This window comes from Brassica napus, chromosome C3, assembly GCF_020379485.1.
Source record: "Brassica napus cultivar Da-Ae chromosome C3, Da-Ae, whole genome shotgun sequence".
NCBI lineage: Eukaryota > Viridiplantae > Streptophyta > Magnoliopsida > Brassicales > Brassicaceae > Brassica > Brassica napus.
This window is the reverse complement of record NC_063446.1, coordinates 9,925,567-9,944,569: the sequence shown is the minus strand read 5'-3', so window position 1 is coordinate 9,944,569 and position 19,003 is coordinate 9,925,567. Positions and strand designations below refer to the sequence as shown.

At 33.9% G+C, this 19,003-nt stretch overlaps 4 protein-coding genes and 1 pseudogene across 4 annotated transcripts; 2 read left to right on the top strand and 3 right to left on the bottom strand.

Moving 5' to 3' along the window:
- Positions 1-40: 40 nt before the first annotated feature.
- Positions 41-2,344, bottom strand: LOC106449374 (B3 domain-containing protein REM14). The gene is made up of 5 exons (XM_013891143.3): positions 2,077-2,344; positions 1,648-1,936; positions 1,081-1,196; positions 556-996; positions 41-469 (listed from the first exon to the last, which is right to left on the bottom strand). Exons 1-5 carry the CDS (start codon positions 2,128-2,130, stop codon positions 230-232), a joined length of 1,140 nt encoding a protein of 379 aa, XP_013746597.2. The 5' UTR covers positions 2,131-2,344; the 3' UTR covers positions 41-229.
- A 5,426-nt stretch (positions 2,345-7,770) lies between these two features.
- Positions 7,771-9,731, top strand: LOC125584243 (probable glutathione peroxidase 2). The gene is made up of 6 exons (XM_048752425.1): positions 7,771-7,965; positions 8,377-8,453; positions 8,799-8,860; positions 8,959-9,077; positions 9,289-9,456; positions 9,529-9,731. Exons 1-6 carry the CDS (start codon positions 7,921-7,923, stop codon positions 9,565-9,567), a joined length of 510 nt encoding a protein of 169 aa, XP_048608382.1. The 5' UTR covers positions 7,771-7,920; the 3' UTR covers positions 9,568-9,731.
- A 492-nt stretch (positions 9,732-10,223) lies between these two features.
- LOC106437729 lies at positions 10,224-11,271 on the bottom strand. Its single transcript, XM_013878675.3, has 2 exons — positions 10,675-11,271; positions 10,224-10,556 (listed from the first exon to the last, which is right to left on the bottom strand). The coding sequence occupies exons 1-2, from the start codon at positions 11,168-11,170 to the stop codon at positions 10,477-10,479; spliced, it is 576 nt and encodes a 191-aa protein (XP_013734129.2). The 5' UTR covers positions 11,171-11,271; the 3' UTR covers positions 10,224-10,476.
- Positions 11,272-11,478: 207 nt separating this feature from the next.
- Positions 11,479-13,102, bottom strand: LOC106445693 (40S ribosomal protein S3-2-like). Its single transcript, XM_013887299.3, has 6 exons — positions 12,940-13,102; positions 12,704-12,851; positions 12,451-12,622; positions 12,122-12,176; positions 11,910-12,041; positions 11,479-11,821 (listed from the first exon to the last, which is right to left on the bottom strand). Exons 1-6 carry the CDS (start codon positions 12,967-12,969, stop codon positions 11,609-11,611), a joined length of 750 nt encoding a protein of 249 aa, XP_013742753.2. The 5' UTR covers positions 12,970-13,102; the 3' UTR covers positions 11,479-11,608.
- A 1,492-nt stretch (positions 13,103-14,594) lies between these two features.
- LOC106448079 lies at positions 14,595-18,331 on the top strand (annotated as a pseudogene).
- The last annotated feature ends 672 nt before the right edge of the window (positions 18,332-19,003 follow it).

Genomic DNA, 19,003 nt, shown 5'->3' with positions numbered 1-19,003 from the left:
ATAATAACTCTCATATTAGTGTTATTGTGACAAGTTGAGATTCCATGAAATAATAATATCCTCAACCAAGGTCAGTCTAACATTAAGTCCTACAACATACTTCAAATAACATACAAACTAAGCATACCGTTGTTAAATCTTACCCTAAAAAAAAAAAGAGCAACATTGATTTGTTTCAGTTTGTCTTTTCGCACTAAATCAAGCAGAAATAGTTTTTCAATTTATGGCTTCACCTTGGTTTAGAACTAAGGACACAACTTGTGTCTTCTTCCCAAATCAGCTTCAACTTGATTGATTCACCTGTCTTTACACAGTTAGCTTTGAAGAAATCCTTCCATCCTCCTGCCATTCTTATTCTTTTACTTTCAGAACGCAGTTTTGTACACCACTTTACACCTTGTTTATCCACCAGACTCATTTTAGTTCCCACAGTGATGCCATGTAGATCTGTGAAGGGTTTGGGAAGAAACTGCAAAAAAAAAAAAAAAAAAAAAAAAAAATCAAACTCAATAGAATGTAAAAAGACAATATTGGCTTTTGAGTGTTGAAACTAACCAGTACACGCTTTATGACATTGTAAGGTTTAAGAGTTAGTGTCACAAATCTGTTTAGGGATGGTGAAGATGAAGCATTCCATATTGATATACGCTTTTTCTCATCTTGGTTGCTCTCTTCATCGCTGTCAGATTCTGTGGAAAGAGACTCTATTTCATCATCAGCTTCTGAGCCCTCATTTTCTTTGGATTCTCTGTGGGAGGGAGACTTATGTAGAAGAACCAGTGTTCCACCTCTTTTGATGAGTTTGAAAGTGAAGGAATCTCCAGCCTTGAGTCCATTGGCACTAAAGAAACTTCTCCACCCTCGTGTGATGTAACTTCTTCCACATTGTCTTTGTTTTAAAGATAAAGTCCATGATCTGCCTTTTCCATTTATCAGAACAATATCTCCACATCTTGTCTCTAGACCATTTGCCCTCACAAAACTCCTTGGAAGATTCTGGAAAATTCATTACAGTTATACAACATGACTTTTTTTGATCAAACTAACAGATCCTACTAGTAAGTATAAAGAGTAGAATACCAGTGAGTCATAGCGTAGGGTCGAAGGCATGACATTGGCCAAGAAACAAGAGGGATCTGAAGAAGAAGAACACTCTGCTTCTCTTTTTGGATTATTCTTCTTAGAGTTAATCTTCCCTGAAAAAAAGAAGAAAATAATAAATCTAACATGCATATAGTCAAACTACTTCAACATGCAAAAAGTCAAACTACTTCAACATATAAGCTTTAAACTTAGAGCATGTTTATTGTAGGTCTTTTATGTTGAATCTTTTAGATCATGATTATTGGAAAGTTCTTAGAATGAGGTTCTTAGCGGAATATAAGAATCTGTTTCTTAAAACTCTTATTTAAGAACCGGTTCTTAGTTTTTTTAGTTAAAAGTTAAGAACAGATTATTATATTCCGCTAAAAACCCCACTTTAAGAATCCTCCAATAATCATGCTTTTAGCATAATATAAGATACAGTCTCTAAGCTTTTAACTAAAAAAGCTAAAACTGTATCTTATATTACCCTAAAAAACTCAACCTAGACATATAATAAACATGCTATTAGACTTTGTTAGTTCTCAGAACAAAATAACTCACCTATGCTGTTCTTGTCGTCTAAACACGAGTCATATTGAATCTCACAGCAACTTGGTCCAAATAGTGTCACGTGGAAAGTCATATCTTTCTCTTGTCTGAAAATGAGAATGTCACCGACTCGAAGATCGTGGGCAAGAGCGAACTCTTTCCAACCATCAGTGAGTCTCCGACCATCTTCTGTCTTCACTTCCCATGTTTTCTCCGACGCGGCGTCTGACCTAAGCTCCGTCGTAGTCTTCTGATCATTCCTTCCTTGTATATGCTTGGAGAAGAAGGCTACAGGAATTGTCTGAAGCAACATGCAAAATACAAAACCATCTCTCAATTGGTTTCTTAAAAAGAGACAAGACAGATATAGAGGAAGGGAGAGAGAGAGAGAGAGAGAGAGAGAGAGAGAGAGAGAGAGAGAGAGAGAGAGAGAGAGAGTACCAAGTGACTGTGGAAGCCGGGAAGAAGGGGCTGAAAGAAATGTCTCTTGGCCATTCTCAGAATCGTTAGTAAACTCCTGGAGAAAATGAATGTAATAATAACCCAACTTGCATATGACGTTTCATTGTCTTATTTATTGCAGATGAGCTTCTTCTTCTTTTCTGTTTGGTTGGTTTCTTTTTTCTTTTTGAGCAACGTTTGGTTGGTCAAAGACTTTAAAATCAAGCAGTGGATCTTCATTTATTGTAGAGCTTTTCTTTTCACTACCTCCTCTGTTCCCCCGAAAAAAATATTTTCTAGAATATTTATGCATATTAAAAATATAATAAATGTTTATAATTAAATTTATTATTTATGTTATTATACATTTTTCAATAAATATCAACTAATAGTATTTAACCAATTCAAATATTTTCAATTAATGTTTCTTAAAAGTATACAATTTTTAAACATTAACTACTAAAAATATCTTAATTTTTTAGAAAATTTATCATTTTAGAACAAAAAATAAATCTAGAAAATCTTACTTTCGAAAACGGAGGTAGTATTATTTTTGTCAACGCTTCTTCTTTTCAATATATTTATTGAAGGGTGAATTATGGACTAACCAAATTCTCAATAAGCCTTAAATATGGCACTACTAACTGGAAAATGAAGTCAATAAGCAGAAGCACTCTTTTTCGTGTTTTTACCCTCGAACTATAAACACAATAGTGTTATACTGTTTTGTCTAGTGCTATACTTTTTTTATATAGTATAAATACATAATAGTATACTATAAGATATATGATACTATATATTAATAGATGTTAAATGGAACCAATTTAGGCTGAGTAAATAAATGAAAGTTAAATGTATACTGTTTTGTCTAGCACATTCTACACTATTTTCACTGCTTTCTCTATTAAACGATGGAATACATTCAAACCTTGGTACCTACACACTTTACATTGCTTTCTTTCTTTATTTCTATTTTTTATTTTATTTTTGAAGGCTGTGATTAGTTAACATCCATGCGCAAGATAAATTATTTCTAACATTCACATTAAATTATTAATATGTTTTTACTTCTCCTTTTTTTTGTTATGATTTTACCATTTCTAACTTGCTACCCGATTTATACTCGTTAGTACTTGGTTTGAAAAATCAAGTGCTTGGCGTTAGGGCTGGGACGGATCCGGATATCCGGGAAATTTAGGGTATCCGGATCCGGATCCGTCGGATCCGTGGATTTAATATCCGGATCCGGATTCGTGGTTTCCGGATATCCGGATTTCGGACCGTCTCTATATTCTATTATCCGCGGATATTCGGATCCGGATCCGGATCCGCAAAAATAATTAAAAATAATAATTTTTTTTTTAAAACTAAAATTTTAAAAATAATACATAAATGAAATATTTATACAAGAGTTATAAATATATATATATATGTCTATAATATTGTAAAAACTAAAATATAATATTACAAAATTAATTTATGTATAAATATTATTATATAAAGTATAAATATTAATGAAATTTAAAAAGTTAATGTGTTTTAAAAGTACGGATCCGGATCCGGATATCCGGACCTAAAAATTAAGATATCCGGATCCGGTTTGGACGGATCCAAGATTTTACTATCCGGATTCGGATCCGGGCACCCCGGATATCCTATTTTCGGAGCGGATCCGGAGCGGATCTCGGATCGAATCCGGATCTCGGATAATAAGTCCCAGGCCTACTTGGCGTTATCAAATCAATTAACAAATCTAGAATTTTTTTTTTTTGTAAATACAGATCAAGTATCAAATATTAATATTTTTCTACTATTTGGCTGACTTGCTTAAGTACTTGTTTCTTATAACTTGTTGTAATAATATGTATCACCTGCTAAAAATATTTGTTACCTATTACTCGTTGAAAGATACTACAACAAAGATTCAAACTAACAAAATTTAGACTGTTAAGAAAATAAATGGCTTTTTTTTTATGAAACTGACCAGTCTAGAGTTTTTGGAAGTCGAAAGGTTTGAGAATTAAAGTCACAAATCGGTTTTGGGATATTGAAGATGAAGCTTTCCATACCGATCTACCCTTTTTACCATTCCTTTTGGAAACATTCTCGTGAGTTACTTTCATCTTGGTTGCTCTCTTTAGACTTCAGAACCACCGCTGACTTTTCTCATACCTCAAAGGCTGCCTTGAGGGGAAGCTCCGGCTTTTGGCCTTCATTTTAACTACATAATATTTCGGCCGTTACATATAAGAAATCTGCAAGTACTCCAATGGTAAATGTAACTATGTAGTTAGAAAAGGTGTGATGTTTGAACCTTCTGGTCTTCATTGCTTCTGAAACACATTTTTTAGAACTTTTTATCAATTAATGGGATTTAATTATTTTTAGTTGCTACTGCTCTTATTATTCTCAGTCCCGGTACTGCGGCTCCAGCAGTCCAGCGCCAGTAACCATCACCATGGTTTGTTTCTTATCGTTAGAACCAATAACAGGTTCGGATGATTCTTGCTTGTGCGTTTAGACAGAATCTGAAACTCGTTGTAGATACTTGTGCGTCTGAGATTTTCACGGCATTCGTATTGAGGAATCGTGAATTTTGCTGCTCGATTCTTACCAAGCCCGTCAACCACATGAATGGTGTGGAACATGTTTCCATCGCAGAGCATTGTGTTTAATCAGTCTGCTTTTCACTTTTGTTGTAAGACTAGTTTATTTGCAAATAATAAAATATGTTAACTATTTAAAAGGTTACATTTGTTCAGACTTCAAAGAATTGTTTCGGTCTTTTTTTTTTTTTGAAAAAAGAATTGTTTCGGTCTTGAAATGTTTGTTGACAAAAAAAAAAAAAAGGTCTTGAAATGTTTAATAGTAGGAAAATAAATTATAAGCATAACTAAATCATATATATATATATATATTGGAAAATGAGATAACGAGACATGCAAGACATTAAATTCACACCATATCTGTGCATCGACCAACTGCAAACTCCTGTTGCGTTACGTAAAAGTTGAATAAAGACAATGTTCTCAATAAATTGACTCCATATCCGTTCATTGTGGCACGTTTATCTTCTCAATGTTCTTTGTATAATGAATAAAGACAATACTATTAAAAGTTTCTATCCTCTTGTATTGTTAGATGTACTCCAAATGTCAATTAAGTCGGTCCACCTACTTGATAACGACCTAACATACTAAAATTTTCAAGTCTATTTGGTAGATTTTAGAATTTTTTTTAACAGAAATATAATTTCTCAGATGGAAAGCAGTGGGTGTGGTGAGATGAAAACTCATATCGACAAACCGAGATTACCCAAAGCCACCTCGTCGACCACGATTTCCACGACCGTATCTTCCTCTTCCCTTGCCTTCTTCCTCCACGACCCATTTCAATTGTTTTCTTTTTCGCAATTGCAAGGGTTTGTCCTTGAGAATTTCTTATGTTCTCATTTCAAATTAAGTTGGTTGACTTTTTTATACATGTGTAAAACAAATATATCATGTACTTTAATAAATATCTCTGAAAACATTATTATAAATAATCTTTCAAATGGGTATATATTGTTATATTAATATTTTTTATATGTGAACACAAAAATATATTAGTGTATATTTGAAAAAAACTTAAAAAATACATACACGAACGTCTTTCACCGAGAATATTGATACAAGTTTCTAAAATTTGTAGTTGTTTAATAGTAAATACACATATTTTTTTATATTCATACTTAAAATAAATATTAGTATAATTTTCAATTTTTTTTGTGTTCAAAATATTTTGTTATTTTGCCAACTGCTCAGTTTTAATGTATCTTTCCAATGACATTCTATATTTATATATATTTTTTAACACAAACATTCTATATTGTATGTTTATATATTATTTCAATCATACAAAATTTATATGTTATATTAAATATTAAATAATTGATTTTGAGTAATAAAATAAAATTATCAAGAATTAAAAAAATAAGACATTCTTATATATTGTGTTACTATCAGAAACAATATTTTTATTATAAAAGTTAAAAATTAAGATACAAAACAAATTATAATTAAATATTAGTTAGCAAAAAACACTTATATAAAGATATTTTCTAAACTATTTTTTGAGATGAGTGTTTAAAAAATTTAACACAATAATAAGCATATATTTTGATAAAAAATATTTTACATATATAAATATTTTGATGTTTGATTTAACCATCTGAAAACATAAATAATAACTTATTATGCTGGTTTTAGATTAATAAGACATAAATTTATAAGTACTGATAAGAAAATTATGCCCGCATGTTCGGGTAAAACACCTAGTATAATTGTAATTAGCGGTTGATAGGAATCTAATGATTACACCTAATAATTAAACATGGATAAATTAAAAAGAGAACTAGATTCTATATCTTATGGAATCATATACAGTAAGTATTTTTACCTTTTTTGTGCACGATACACGTATTTTTAACCTTAATCTTATACTAGTAAGTTATTATTGTGACAAATGCAACACCTAAAAGACAATCATGTTCTAGATATGTTTTCCTAACATCAAGGGTCTTACCACTTTGATCAAAAGCTAGAAGTAAACAAAATCGGATCAGAATTTGGGTACCGAAATCGTTCAGTCCACGACTGAGAGCGAATCATATTAGTAATTTTTTTCGATTACGCACCACTGATAAAATATTTATTTCTTGAAATTAGATATACGAAGTTTACATCTCATTTATAAGATGACAATTTGATAGTTTTTTTAAAGATTGTTTCCTATTCGGTTAATATGATTTTTTTTTTGTGTGTAAATGCTCATAATTAGACCTTAAAAAAATAGAATTCTTATATATTTATTTTTGATTGAGAAAACAATCATATTCTTTTATAATCTAAACAATATAATTTTGTACATGTACCCAATAATGAACGAAAGACAGAAACGGAAAAATATAAAAAAAAGATGGGGAAACATTAAATATGAAATCACGGATGGCTACCCCCCACCTATGTTACATGGAAACGAAAGCGGGTACGTGGAAGCGAAAGCGTATGGAAGCGCAGAAGCGAAATTTTTTGAAAAATTAGGAAGCGGGTACGTATTGGAAGCGTATATGTATGTATATATATGTGTATATATATATTATGTGTATATATATATTAAAATATAATATTTTTAAAAAAAAATTAGGACTAAAAATTATATGTTATAAATTTAAATAAATTATTTATTCATTTGTAATAATTTTGTAATGATTTCATATTAAAACTGTGAAAATAGACATAAATTAAGTTTAAAAGAAATTATTATATTAATTATTGTTAATGCTTGATAAATAAGTGACACAATATATTTGAATATATGATATATGTTTAATAAAAACTTCAATACATAAAGATAATTTATAGTATTAATTTTAATATTTATATATTTATATCCTCTCTATTCATTACTATTAAAATTTTGATTTTACAGAAATTAATAACTACGATTATATTTTTATTGATATTTTGTATTTTTTTTTAAAGAACGGAAGCGTAATTCCAAAACGGAATCATAAGCTTCCAACGTGTTTTTAAAATGAATATTTTGGAAGCGTTTTGGAAGCGAGATTCCGTAAGCTTCCACAAGGTTCCGATTCCGATTCCGGTTCCGAAGCGGGAAGCGGACGTCCGATGAAGCTTCCGTGCAACGTAGCCCCCCACCACCATTCCTCACAAGAGATTCCTCATTTGGAGCGTCTTATTCTTGCACATATCTCTACCAATAAAGATATATATATGTTGAAAATATTTATATTTCTTCACTTTCTTCAAAACTAAAAACAAAGAGAAAAATAGAGAGACCAAAATGGCGGAGGAATCTCCAGAGTCTATCTACGACTTCGCCGTTAAGGTATGGCTTCTTATTATTGTTCATCTTAGATTCTTGATTCATATAAACAAGTAAAAGACCCAAAAATAAGAAAATAATTTCATTTTGATCAACGGAACTTCCAATGTTCTCTCTCTATCTCTTGAGACGTTCATATAAATATATATTTTTCAATCTGTACATTCATATGAATATTAGACAAAGTAGAAAAACAGAAGAAGAAATACAAGGTTATTTATAAGAAATATATACATGACTAGCCCTGAAATTTGTGTGAGGATTGAAATATTTACCACTTGAGGGTCAAAATGATTACATAATACATTTGTGGATGGTTTGAGAGGAATGATCTATACAGTACTTAAATTTGGAGAGACGAATGTTTTCGAATGAAGCATATATGTTTATGTTTTGTTTTGTTGAACATGGCAGGATATTGAAGGTAAAGATGTGAGTTTGAGCCAATTCAAAGGCAAAACTCTTTTGATTGTAAACGTTGCCTCCAAATGGTAAGCACCCATTATTTATTTTTATTTTTTCTCACTGATTTGAACAAGAATTATGTTAAAAGGTCTCTATTGTTTGACTAATTTCTCAAGATATGAATGAATAATGAAACAACAAAAGATCTTGTAGTACAGAATTAGTAATTGATCAACTCGGTTTGGTTTGATTAGTACCACTCCGTACTTTTGCAGCTTCGGTTTACCACAATGTTTGGTTTGTTTATGTAAGAACATGAAAGATTCTAGTAATATTTTTGTTCAGTTTTAGTTTGCTTAATTTTTATTCATATTTCTAACTATAACATGTTTTAAAAAGCAGAAACTAAGCTAAAGTTCTTATTACTGCAGTGGTCTGACGGATGCAAACTACAAGGAACTGAATGTTCTATACGATAAATACAAGGACCAAGGTCTGTTGTTACCCATATAAATACAAAATCTGGTTTTCATAATTTTAATTGTAAAATACTGGTATAACTTTAGTAAACTTCAAAAAAAAAAACATTAGGGTTGGAGATTTTAGCGTTTCCGTGCAATCAGTTCTTGGGACAAGAACCAGGAAACAATGAAGAGATCCAACAAACTGTCTGCACAAGGTTCAAAGCTGAGTTCCCCATCTTTGACAAGGTACTTGTTTTATGTCTTTATCAAATTTAAATATGTTACAACCTCTACTAATCACCCTCTAATCAAAATTACCAAGCTGCAATCCTTCTACAACAACATTCAAATCAAGCCAAATTTTATATAGTGAAAAAAATTAGTTTTTTTTGTTTAACACCAAGGTTGCAGTGAAAAAAGATTAGGTATTATACAAATATACTTGATGGCAATGTAGGTGGATGTGAACGGGAAGAACACGGCGCCATTATACAAATACTTGAAAGCAGAGAAAGGAGGTTTGCTTATTGACGCAATCAAATGGAACTTCACAAAGTTCTTGGTTTCACCTGACGGCAAAGTCTCCCAGAGATATTCTCCTAGAACCTCTCCTCTTCAATTCGAGGTATGTAAACCAGGCTAAACCAAAATCCTCACATTTTCATCACACATAACCGGCCTTTTTGGATTTGTGCAGAAAGACATTCAATCTCTGTTGGGACAGGCTTCATCTTGATCATCATCACAAGTTTAAAGAATCGTTTTATCTAAATCTTTGTTTTGTTCTTAAGAATCCCACAATGTTGCAAACTCTTATTCTCTGAATCTGCTTTTTTAATAAACATGGTGTCTTCTCGTTGGTGACACGTCGTTTCATTGATGAATAAATCATATTTATCATGTGACTCGTTTTAACGCTCAAACTTTATAAAAGACATGATGTCGAGTCATAAATTCGATTGGCTTAATAGTACAGTTGGATACGTAACACAACACGTGAAAGGATCTTGTCCTCATGTTGCCCTATCGTACACGACACGTTAAAGCGTGTTCACAACTTATGACCACATACATAGTTTCTGATTCTTTCCTACAAACCGGAAAGAAAAAAGATAAAAGAATCACAAGTAAAGACACGTTCTTTCTTTCTTCCTTTCTTTCACATCTTGTAATACTGAAGCAAAGTCACGAGCTTTACCGTCATCTAAGCGTAATTATCAATGATATAAAAGCAAGACAGGTCAAGATCATGAAAGCAAACAGAAGATCACTGTCGTTAGATTAGTAATAAAAAAAACAGAACTTTAAAACTGTTGGGAGATTTGTCTCTAAATCTCTGCCTGCTAAATCAACCCTTAATGTACTTTAACTTAATACGCAGAGACTATTCAGGGTGATAATTTGAAAGTTTTATTTAGTGACACATTTATTATCCAATTTTTTATTACAAACATTAGGCTAAGGATGTTACAACATAGACACAGAGTTAAAAAGTAAAGCCAAACCAGTTTCTCCATGGACACATTGCAAGTCTATTCTCAGCTAAAAGTGGCAGAGACTTCATTCATGCAAAAAAGAGTCTGATCAGTAGATGTTTCTGGTTCAACCAAATATGTTCAGACAAGTTGATGATGATGATTCTTGTTCAGCTACACAAACGGACAGTGCAAGCTACGGTTTGTGCCCAGTACTTGAGTCTAGCTTTTACATCATCTGGATTATCACCTGAATCCAAAGCAAAACCATCAAGAAATGGTTCATCAAAATGTTCTTCAAACAAATTCAATTGAGCAAACAAAGCTAAAACACTGAAACTATGTATCTAACTCGAGAGATTCATTACCAGGGCTAGAGATCTTCCAGTTCGCAACTGGACTGGTCGTGGTCGGTGGCGGCCGCGGAGAGTCCTCTTGGTGGTTTAGCTTATCATCTAAGAACTTCTGGGACATGGAGTAACATAGCTCTAAAGCAGGCAAAGTGTTGCAGAGCTCAGGGATCTCGTCGTAGCTAAACCCAAACCCTAGGTCTAAACAACCTTTTAGCTCCTCGAGATCGTCATCCGTCAAGCTCTTGGCTCTCGTAAGATCTTCTTGATCATCTTGAGCCTCCACGTAACCTTCCAGCAACACTTGGCTCTTTTTCTTCTCAAGCTTGTGTCTACTCTCACCGGCTAAGTAACCTCCGACGTTTTCACCGCGGTTCTTGATCTCGGACCAAGCTTCTTGGATTCCTCCTTGCTCCTCGTGTTCTTGCAAGACTGTGCTAGATGTTTTGTCGTTTAGTTTCTCTTGGACAGAAAGTGTCCGTTGATCTGCTGATTCGAAGTGAACGCAACCCATCTCTCTCTCCAGTTATCTTCTTCTTATCGGCAATGAATGGTGACGACAGGTTATAAAGAGAAGATTTGTTTTGTTTCTTGAAAAAGAAGCATCAATTATTGGTTGGGGAATTGAATGGCATCTTTCTTCCTTCTATTATGACATCTTGTGGGCCACGTTAACTAAACGAATCAATGATTCGAAGAAATGTGTGTCTGAAATGCAGTAGTTACTTTCAATTATACCGACACTGTTTGTAGGGTGAAAGTAATGAATGTCGTAGTTACTTTCGAAGTTTATTAAAGCAATAAACTTAATAAGAAATGGAATAATTTTAGAAACAGTATTTGAAGAAAGGTGTCTGATTCGAAGATGAGATAACGATAAACTATAAACTGTCAAAAAGCAGAAAAGTTATAAGGGCGAAATCACAGAGTACTAGTAAAAAAAGAGTTTCTTCTAGGCGACTGGGATCATCTCAGGGTAGTCTACGGCAGTGAGGGGAGCTTCTGGTGCAAGAGCAGCCGGAGCAGAAACCTGAGCAGGTGCAGAGTTGACGTCTTCCTCCTTGGGAGCATGGATGATGACAACATCAGGCAATGGTGTCTTTGGTCCATTTATTCCCTTAGGGTCCCAGTCAAGCATGACCTTCACCTTGATTCCAAGCACACCCTGCACATTGTGGAGTTTAACAAGAGACTAGATTTAGACAATGTTTGGCGGTTTTACTTACTCAATAAGGTGAAACTAAGAGACTAACCTGTCTAAGAAGAACATGTCTGACTGCAGAGTCGATGTAATCCTTGGTTGGTTGACCAGAGGAAACCATGTAACCGTCCTTGAATTTCATGGACTTGGCACGTGCTGCACGGAGCTTTCCACTCACAATCACCTGATAGTAAAACAATTGTGTTTAGAGAAAAAGAAAGTAAGCGAAAAAAACAATTAGAGAATACAGGGATTTGAACTCACCTCACAACCCTTAGCACCACTCTCCATGACGAATCTCAAGACACCATAGCAAGCCCTATACAACACAACATCATTGCAATATTAACATCCTACTTTTATAAAGAAATGAGAGCATACTAGCAAATAACAACGCTCAACATATACTCACCAACCAGTAAAGTCGTAGCTTAAAACCAATACAGCTAAATTAAAGAGTGAAAACTCTCTAGAGTGTCGAAGAAAGGTAAACCATATCCTATCTACTAAGCTGAGTTCTCAACATATGTGTAACAAACTAACAAATCAATTATCTCAGTTCAAACCTAAGAGAGCCATAGAAACGTATATACCTGCGGACAGCAAGACCACCGAGGAGCTTGTAACGGAGAGACTCGGCCTGAGCAATGGCGCAGAGACCTCTGTTGGCAACCTTCTCGGCGTAAAGCTCAACACTGTCTTGAGGGAACCTGAATCTCTTCTGCACAAGAGATGTCAACTCTCTGATCCTCCTTCCCTTCTCACCTACAATAACATCCAACGAACTCAATTAACATAAAAGTCCAAAGCTTTGGATTCTAAAGGAAGGTTAGAACCAACACATACCGAGAACATTTTGGGTACGTGTGGCTCTGATGATGATCTCAGTCCTCATTGGAGTAACCCTAACCTCCACACCAGAGTAACCATCTTCCGCAAGCTCTCTGGTTAAGACCTCGTTCAGCTCAGCGTAGAACACACCGTCAGCTACAAACTACGAAATGCAAAACACAGTTACTGAAAATGGTTCACAAATACGAGAGAGATCGATTGGGAGGAGAAAGAGATCGAGTGAGATTCACCTTTCTCTTCTTGCTGATTTGCGTCGCCATTTTGTGGTTGTTGAAGTTCTCGCCGATTGCTGTGAAAGTGTGAAAACCCTAGAATCGGGGCGACGAAGAGGGCGATTAACGAATAAATAGTTGAGTGCTAGGGTTTCTCTCAACCTCATGCTCGGGCTCATCATTTTGTGATATATCGGCCCATTATTTGTTAATTACGGCCCATTAGAAAATAGAGTCAGTTTTACAATATTTCGGAGTAGGTGTGGAACCAGAAGGAAACAAATATACAACCTAGCAAACCTTTGTATATGTGTTCCACTGAAGCTTGGGAACACATTGTGTCTCCAGTGGCGAGACTGAGAATCTGCCATGAGATGAGCTAAAAGTCACGTTTAAGATACAGATCATGAGTCACAAATGATATATCTCTCAACTTTAATGTAACGACCCAAAATGATGATATTATTTCTCCTTACACTTAGAGCATCATTATTGCAGGTTCTTAGGAAAGGGTTTAAACAAATTACAACATTTAATTAAATGAAAACTAAATTAAAATGCACTTACCGATCCTTAGAACAACATTATTGCTGGGACAAAATTTAGGACTCTTAGCGTTTTTTATTAATATTTTTAGATTAAGAGACAATGTTAAGATACAATAGAAAATATGCAGATTATTGGTATATACTTTCATGTTGTCTCTTGGTAAAAAATTATTTGTTTTAATAAGTAATAACATATAAAAGATGTGTTTAATATAAAACATATAACATTATAATTGAAAACATAAGAAAATTATAAAGTAGGCAAAAAAAAAAACTTACAATTATTTTTTTTTTTAAAAAACATTGAAGACATAAATTAAAAACATAAAACATACAAACATCATAAATAAAAGCATACAAACATTTTATTTAATTCATAGAAACTTAAATATTATATGTTATTTGGAAGATATCCAAATTTAGCCCATATATTTTCAATCAAATCTTCTTTTAATTGTTGATAGGCTTGTCTATCTCGGCGACCAATTGTATTGCCGACTTTTGTAGTCTTTTCGACGGAAAATGTAAGATCCACATATTTTCCTTGTTGAAATTCTAAAACGTTATATTGAGTGTATGAATCTCGTTCATCTTCGACAATATATTATGGAGTATGATACATGCTCTCATAATATTTGCTATTTTGTTTTTATCCCATAAATTAGATGGATTTCTCACAACGACGAATCTAGCTTGCAGGATTCCAAAGGCACGCTCAACATCCTTTCGATTCGGGGTTGCAATCGGCGGAGATCGGTGTGGAGTGAGAGAAATAAACGAGACTAGTTTCGATTTGGGGTTGCAATCGGCGGAGAAGCAGAGCCGAATGGTTTCGCCGTCAAGAGAGAATAGGGGAGAAGATGAAAGTGATTTCGAGACCGCAACTCGACTTTACCCTACACCATTAAGACAACCAATCTCATGCTGACGCGTGGAATTAAGGACGCGTGCAAAAACTTCTTAATTAAACTACGTTTCTATTGTTTATCAGCATTTTTGATTTAATTTTTGACCCCTAATTACTAAGAAATGAGTCTAAGACCCGGCGATAATCTTGCTCTTATTCTGAACTTTTTGAGACCGATATTTAGCTTAAAAGAGAGCACACGTGTCAGCATGTGGACAAACCTCAAATTATTTTTTTTTTCTTTTTTTTTTCTCTCTCTTTTTTCTTTCTCGAGTCTTCTTCTTCTTCTCTCTTTGTTTTGTCCGACGACGATGGCGATCAATCGGTTGATCAACTCTACCTCCCTTCTCTCCCACCATTGACGCCACCGCCGTAGGAAAGGAGCTCTCTTTGGGCGGAGACTCCATCGTCAAAGGCTCAACGGATGGCTCAACGACGGCGCTGAGGTGGATTCTTCATTGCCGTCCCGACCTACCTATAAACCTCGTACAAAAACTCTTTCGACTAAGACAGGTCTGTGTCTCTTCAGCTAAAGAAATTGTATTTTGTAGATTCAATCGAACCGTGAAGGTTACAAGATAAGTGATTTGTAAATGTGATTTAGGTTAGAAGAGAAATGCCTATGAGTTGCGACGGTGATGATTGCTTGAAGGTGGCAGCCAAGGAGTCATTGAAAGGGTAAGTCTTCTTCTAGTCATCTCTTGGTTAAGACAAGAACTATTTTTTTTAGGAAGATGATGGTACTGATTGTTTGAAGGTGGCAGCCAAAGAGTCATTTAATGTAGAAGATAGAATTTACCTTCCTTTATCTGTAGGCAATGATGCGCCGCCTCCTGCTAAGAAAGCAATTTATGGAAGTGACAGAGCAAAGCTTAGACCCTGCTTGTACCAGACCAACTGTGGATTTCACAATGGGCGGGTAAGCCACCATGCTCTGCACTTTGATTACTTGATATTTTTAGGAGAATTAGTAGATGAAATGTATTCGGTCAAGGCACTCTCTTTAGCTTCTTAACTGCTATTTGCTAAGTTGGTTTATAGTGGATTGTATGAGCAGAACTCAAAGTAGTTGCAAGCTGAGTTTTTTTATTAATGTAGCTTATAAATATAATTGACTGATTTGTTCGACCTCTTTTTTTTAATGGCTTGATGTCTCGCCTGCTCATGTATCTATAATTGACTGATTTGTGAAATGGAGTTCTCCTTCTTGTTGTTGCTCATTTAAGTTATCTTGTTGTTGTTTTGTTAAGTTAAAAACGTATGGCTTGGTCTTGTTGTTGTTGTTCTGTTATAAGCAAACGTTTATATGTGTGACAACGCATATTCTTCTCAAAACACTTTTGAGGGATCAATTAATGACACATTTGATCAAATCTTTGATCAATATTTTGATCAATCGTTCGAGAATTTTTTTATTCATTATGGTGATCAAGAAAAAAAAATATGATGATCAAGAAAAAGAAAGGAAAAAAAGAAAAAAACGAAGTTTATTTTACTAATCTTTGTTTTTATGTTTTTAAAAAAAAAATTATGTTTAAAATGTTATCTTCTTTTACTATGTTTTGTTTAAAATAAAATTTTAAATTTTAATAAAACAATATTTAATATTTTTTTGTTAAGAAACTCTCAATGAAGCATAAAATCTATAGGTTTCTTAACTAAATTTTTTAACTAACTTTTTTATTAAATAAGTCATTAAAAAACCCAAATAGGGATAATGATGCTCTTATCAATTTGTTAAACTTAGCTACCAACGAGTTGAATATTATATCTTTGACCATATCGTTTTTTCAGTTTATAGGTGAATCTTTATTTAAACTATAAAATTCAAAGCTCTTTATCTCTTTGTCATTTTAACGGAAAAAAAAACAGACAAACTCACACGATTATCAGAAATCCAGCAAGGTTCAACATTCAAATATCTTATACACTCATCACCAAATACAAGAAACAAAAATGTCAACCTCTAAAACCATAACCTACACTCTCTTCATCGCAGCAACACACTATTCGCGTCCTACAACGCAGCCGCAAACGCCACAACGCAACCGCTATTCCCAGCCATTCTAATCTTCGGCGATTCAACCGTGGACACAGGCAACAACAATTACCCTTTAAACACAATCTTCAGAGCTACACATTTTCCTTACGGCATTGATCTCCCAAATCACGAAGCCAGCGGGAGATTCTCAAACGGTAAACTCATCCCCGACATACTCGCGGCCAAGTACAACATCAAAGACCTTGTTCCTCCTTTCTTACAACCAAATCTTTCCGACCAAGATATCTTAACCGGAGTCTGTTTTGCTTCAGCCAGTTCGGGTTACGATGATCGAACCAGTCTCTCCACTCAGTCCATTCCTGTCTTGGAACAACCTAACATGTTCAGGAGTTACATTGCTCGTCTTACAAGTATCGTGGGAGACAAGAAAGCTATGGAGATTATACACAATGCTTTAGTGATTATAAGTGCAGGGAGCAACGATTTCATCTTAAATTTTTACACTGTTCCTGCAAGGCGTCTTGAGTATCCTTACATCTCTGGTTACCAAGACTTTATACTTAAAAGGCTTGAAATTTTAGTCCAGGTAAAGTTTCAAATGAATGTCGCATTTTACTAATGCACTGAGATTTAAGTCACTTCCAGAATCACCACTCGGGTTATCGCTAACAAATAGTGAAACCAGTTTTTCTAATCTTTTCCAATGTGTGTTGTGTGCAGGAGCTTTATAGTTTAGGCTGCCGGAATATCATGGTCGTAGGTATACCGGTTCAAATGACTGCTAAATTCCGCAACATCTTTAGGTTCTGCATAGAACAAGAGAACATAGATTCTGTCTTATACAATGAGAAACTTCCAAAGGCATTACCTAAGATTGAAGCATCTCTTTCAGGAAGCAAGATCCTTTACGCCAATGTATATGATCCTATGTTCGACATGATGCAAAACCCTAGCAAATACGGTATAGATATAGTCTTTCTTGTTCCGCAAGTTTTCCAATAATAATATTGAGAACTATGATTCACTCATGCGGAAGTTTTTTAAAACAGGGTTTAAAGAGACGAAGAGAGGATGTTGTGGAACAGGGCATCTGGAGATGACCTTACTGTGTAATGCTGTTTCTCCATTGTGCTGGAACCGCTCCGAGTTTTTGTTCTTTGACTCGATTCATCCATCGGAAGCTACCTATAATTACATAGGAAACCTTCTCGATACTCAAATACGTGGGTGGATTGCGGCTTGAATCATCACAATCCACAAAAGTGAAAGCATTATTTGTTACTTAATGGACTATCTTGATTTTGTGATCCAAATGACTGTTTATGTACCCCCCTTGTTTCTCTGCTGACTTTTGATGAAATGATGTTGAAAAAAAATCATTTAAATTTAATGTAACTCTGAAATAAATCAAGAAACTAGTTCTTGGAAAGATAGTAAATGTTTTGAAAAATATTAAGGCCAAATGTTTAAAATAATTGAACTAAACTAAAAAGCACAAAAACTCTTTATTTTCACTTTTATATACATATGTATTTGTTTTACATGATTAGTGGTTCACATTTTGAACATTAATATATATTTAAATGCTTATATGATTTTTTCAAACATGATAATTTTATAACGTACATGCTGTAATGTGATATAATATAGTTAGAAATTCATCATTCTTTCGTGGAAACAAAATATATCGATTTAAAATACATGTTACTGGACACATTAGATCTTTAAATTCAATATTTAAATCTTGTCAACCAAAAATATAGCACTAAATATGGTACTCCAAAGCTTAAGATAGGCATGGGCATTTTAACCTCGACCCGAAAACCCAAACCGGAACCGACCCAAAAATACTCGACTCGAAACGAATCAAAAATTTAAAAATACTTTTTGGGTCCAAATTTCTTTTACCCGAAAGAACAGGAACCGAAAGAAACCGACTAGAATAGACCCAGACCCAAAAAGAACCGACCCAAATAGATTCGGCATGATAAGAACCGATTTTTACTCGACTTAAAAACATGTATATCCAAAACTATGATTTTTTTTGTTCTATTATATATATAGATTATTTTATGATTTAGTTAAAATATCTTTTGTTAACAATATTTGTTATTATTTTGTAACATTTTGAACTAAAATGAAGCTTTAAAATGTAAAATCTAGAGTTTGATTTTTTTATATTTTAATTATTAATAGTTTAATTTAAGTTATTTTATAAAATTTTAGATATATATGATAAATATTGACTAAATTTGAGTGAGTTTGGGTATGTCATGTCCTTTTTAGATCCTAAATACCCGAACTTGATCCGGGCCCGATATGGACCCGAAAATTACAGATATTTTATAGGTATTTTAATTATAGACCCAAACCGATCCGAACACAAAAATAACCGAGCCGAACCCAAACCATAAATTTACAAGTATCTATTGGGTCCAAATGTTAAAGATCCGAAAAAAACATGGATCCGAAAGGAACCGGTCCGAACCCGACCCGAAAGGAACCGGTCCGAACCCGACCCGAAGACCGAACGTCCATGCCTAGCGTAAGAGTTAAAACCAGAGTAGAAAACTTTACATCATAGGGCGTACGTTCACATAGCTTTAGAATTCTGATTAGCAACCA